Source organism: Aptenodytes forsteri, unplaced genomic scaffold, assembly GCF_000699145.1.
Source record: "Aptenodytes forsteri isolate BGI_AS27 unplaced genomic scaffold, ASM69914v1 Scaffold133, whole genome shotgun sequence".
Classification (NCBI taxonomy): Eukaryota; Metazoa; Chordata; class Aves; order Sphenisciformes; family Spheniscidae; genus Aptenodytes; species Aptenodytes forsteri.
In genome coordinates this window covers 68635-70849 of record NW_008795558.1, presented here as the reverse complement: position 1 = coordinate 70849, position 2215 = coordinate 68635, and the positions used below count along the sequence as shown (strand labels likewise).

The following is a 2215-nucleotide window of genomic DNA, read 5'->3' as shown; positions in this document are numbered from 1 at the left end:
GTGAAGGCAGGCAAAGCAGGGGTATGCGGGTGGGGGGTGCAGGTGGGCAATGCAGGGGGGTAAATTTGGGAGGTGCAGGTGGGCAATGCAGAGAAGTTGGGGGGTGCAGGTAGGCGATGCAAGGGGGCGAGGTTGGGCATGCAGGGGGTGGAGGTGGGTGAGGTTGGGGGTGTAGGCGTGCAGGGAGAGGACACAGGTTGGAGATGCAGGGTCCGGGTTGAGGGAAGGAAGGTGCAAAGGCTGGGGGTGTGTGTGCGGCAATAGGGAGCATCGGCAGGGCTGCAGGGGCTCAGAAGGGAACAGGGCTGGGAGCACAGGGCGTTCTCTGGGGCCCACCTGGCCCCCACTCACCCCAGTGCCCTGGGCCAGCCGCTCCTGCTGGGACTGGCACCGTGGCAGCTGGTGGGGGGGGGCAGGCAGGGCCCCACCCCCCTCTGCCAGCTGGCTGGTGCTGATGCAGTGGCCCATGGGGCGCGTGGGGGTGAGCCTGGCCTTTTTGCCCGTGGGGCGCGTGGGGGTGAGCCTGGCCTCCTGGGGGGGGGCCGGGGGGGAGCCACATAGGTCCTCCAGTGAGCGGTACTGTGGTGGCAGGCCTGGGGGAAGAGAAGAGGGTACCCACCAACCCAAAATGATGCTCTGGGTTGCAGGTGGGGGACAGAGACCCAACCCTGTTTTCCCCGGTGTCCCCCTGCCCTCTGTACCCCCAGCCCCATGTCCCCGGTGTCTCCCAGTGCCTGCAGCCCTGTGCCCCTTCCACCTTCTGCACTCTCAGCCTTTTGGCCCCCATTGCCCCTCACGGGTGTCTCCCAGCCCTGTGCCCTCAATGGGTCCTCCAGCCCTGTCCCTCCAGTGCCCCCTTATCCTGTGACCTTAGTGCCCCCAGCCCTGATCTTCACCCAGCCTTGTGCACCCAGACCCACAGCCCCGAACTCCCAGTGGTGTCCCCCCCAGCCCTGTACTCCCAGTGTCCCCTCATCCTATGCCCCTAATGCCCCCAATCCCTTGCCGCCACCTCAGTGCCCCATGGCTCCATTCTCCTAGTGTCCTGCCATCCTGTGCCTCCCTGCCCCATGGCCCCAGCCTGCCCCCCTGCCACACTCACCCATGCCTGCAGGCTGGCTGGGGGGCAGCATGCTCTGTCTCCCGGTGTCACCAGGGTCCAGCTCGGCTACGTAGGTAGCAGGGACAAAGAAGGGCCGAGCCCAGCGGGGCTCGCTGGCCCGTCTCACCTGCCACCAGTCCTCATTGGCTTTGTGGAGCAGCAGGAACTGCTCGCCAGCAGCCATGGCCACGTGCCGCCCGTCCTCAGCACAGTATGCATAGTTGTAGAGGGCACGGAGCACCACGGCCGGCTCAGCACGCCGCCACTGCCGCCCCTCCAGCCGCCACCGCCCTGCCAGCATCCTCACCCCGCTCAGGGCACCTGGGCACACTACAGCCTGGCCCTCGCCATCTGCAGGGCACAGGACTGGGGGTCAGGGCGGACCATGTCCCATGGCTGGCATGGCCCCAGGTCGTGGTGGAATGGGGCTGAGCAGTGCCACGGGTGGCAGCAGGGCCTGCAGGGCCAGGACTCACTGGACAATGTTGTGTCCCATGGCCAGGCTGTGTCCCATGGCCACACTGTGCCTTACAACCATGCGTCCCATGGCCAGGATGTGCCCCACAGCCAGGCTGTGCCCCATGGCCATGGATTCCCCTCCAACCATGGCAATGCCCCACAGCAATCCTGTCCGCAAGCAGTGGTGGGACCATGTGCTGCCCCAGTTCCTGGTGCCAGGGGAGCCAATGCCTGACCCCGGGGTATGGGGGACTGGGGGGACTGGAGGGACTGGGGGTGCTGGGGCAGCCAGGGCTCAGAGACCTGCAGGAAACCCAGCAGCTGCTGCAGCAGGAAGCAGCAAGGTTGCGGCTTCCTTGCGCCACACGGCATGGGGCTGGGGGGTGGTGCTGGGGGGCCTCAGCTCCATGGCCCCATGGCCTCCGGTCCCCTGGTCCTCATCCCATGGCCCTGCAACCCCTCCAGCCCCTGGTCCCCATCCCACAGCCTTACAACCCTGTGGCTCCCAAGTCCCTTGGTCGCCGTCCCAAGGCCTCCCCAGCCCCCCACCCCATATTCCCTGGTCCCCAGCCCCACAGCCCTAGGCTCCCAGACCTGCAGCCCACCCCAGCTCCATGGCCCTACAGCCCTCAAGGCTGCCCAAGCTGGCATCTT

At 67.0% G+C, this 2215-nt stretch overlaps 2 protein-coding genes across 2 annotated transcripts in view; one reads left to right on the top strand and one right to left on the bottom strand.

Moving 5' to 3' along the window:
* ARHGAP9 (Rho GTPase activating protein 9) overlaps nucleotides 1-1403 on the bottom strand; it is a 6977-nt gene extending 5574 nt beyond the window's left edge. The window contains exons 1-2 of the mRNA XM_009282180.1: nucleotides 1103-1403; nucleotides 392-593 (exon numbers count right to left, since the gene is read on the bottom strand). Coding sequence (XP_009280455.1) covers nucleotides 392-593; nucleotides 1103-1403 — 503 coding nt within the window. The remainder of the gene's footprint in view (nucleotides 1-391; nucleotides 594-1102) is intronic.
* A 235-nt stretch (nucleotides 1404-1638) lies between these two features.
* Nucleotides 1639-2215, top strand: part of MARS (methionyl-tRNA synthetase) — a 6917-nt gene continuing 6340 nt past the window's right edge. The window contains exon 1 of the mRNA XM_009282179.1: nucleotides 1639-1803. Coding sequence (XP_009280454.1) covers nucleotides 1639-1803 — 165 coding nt within the window. The remainder of the gene's footprint in view (nucleotides 1804-2215) is intronic.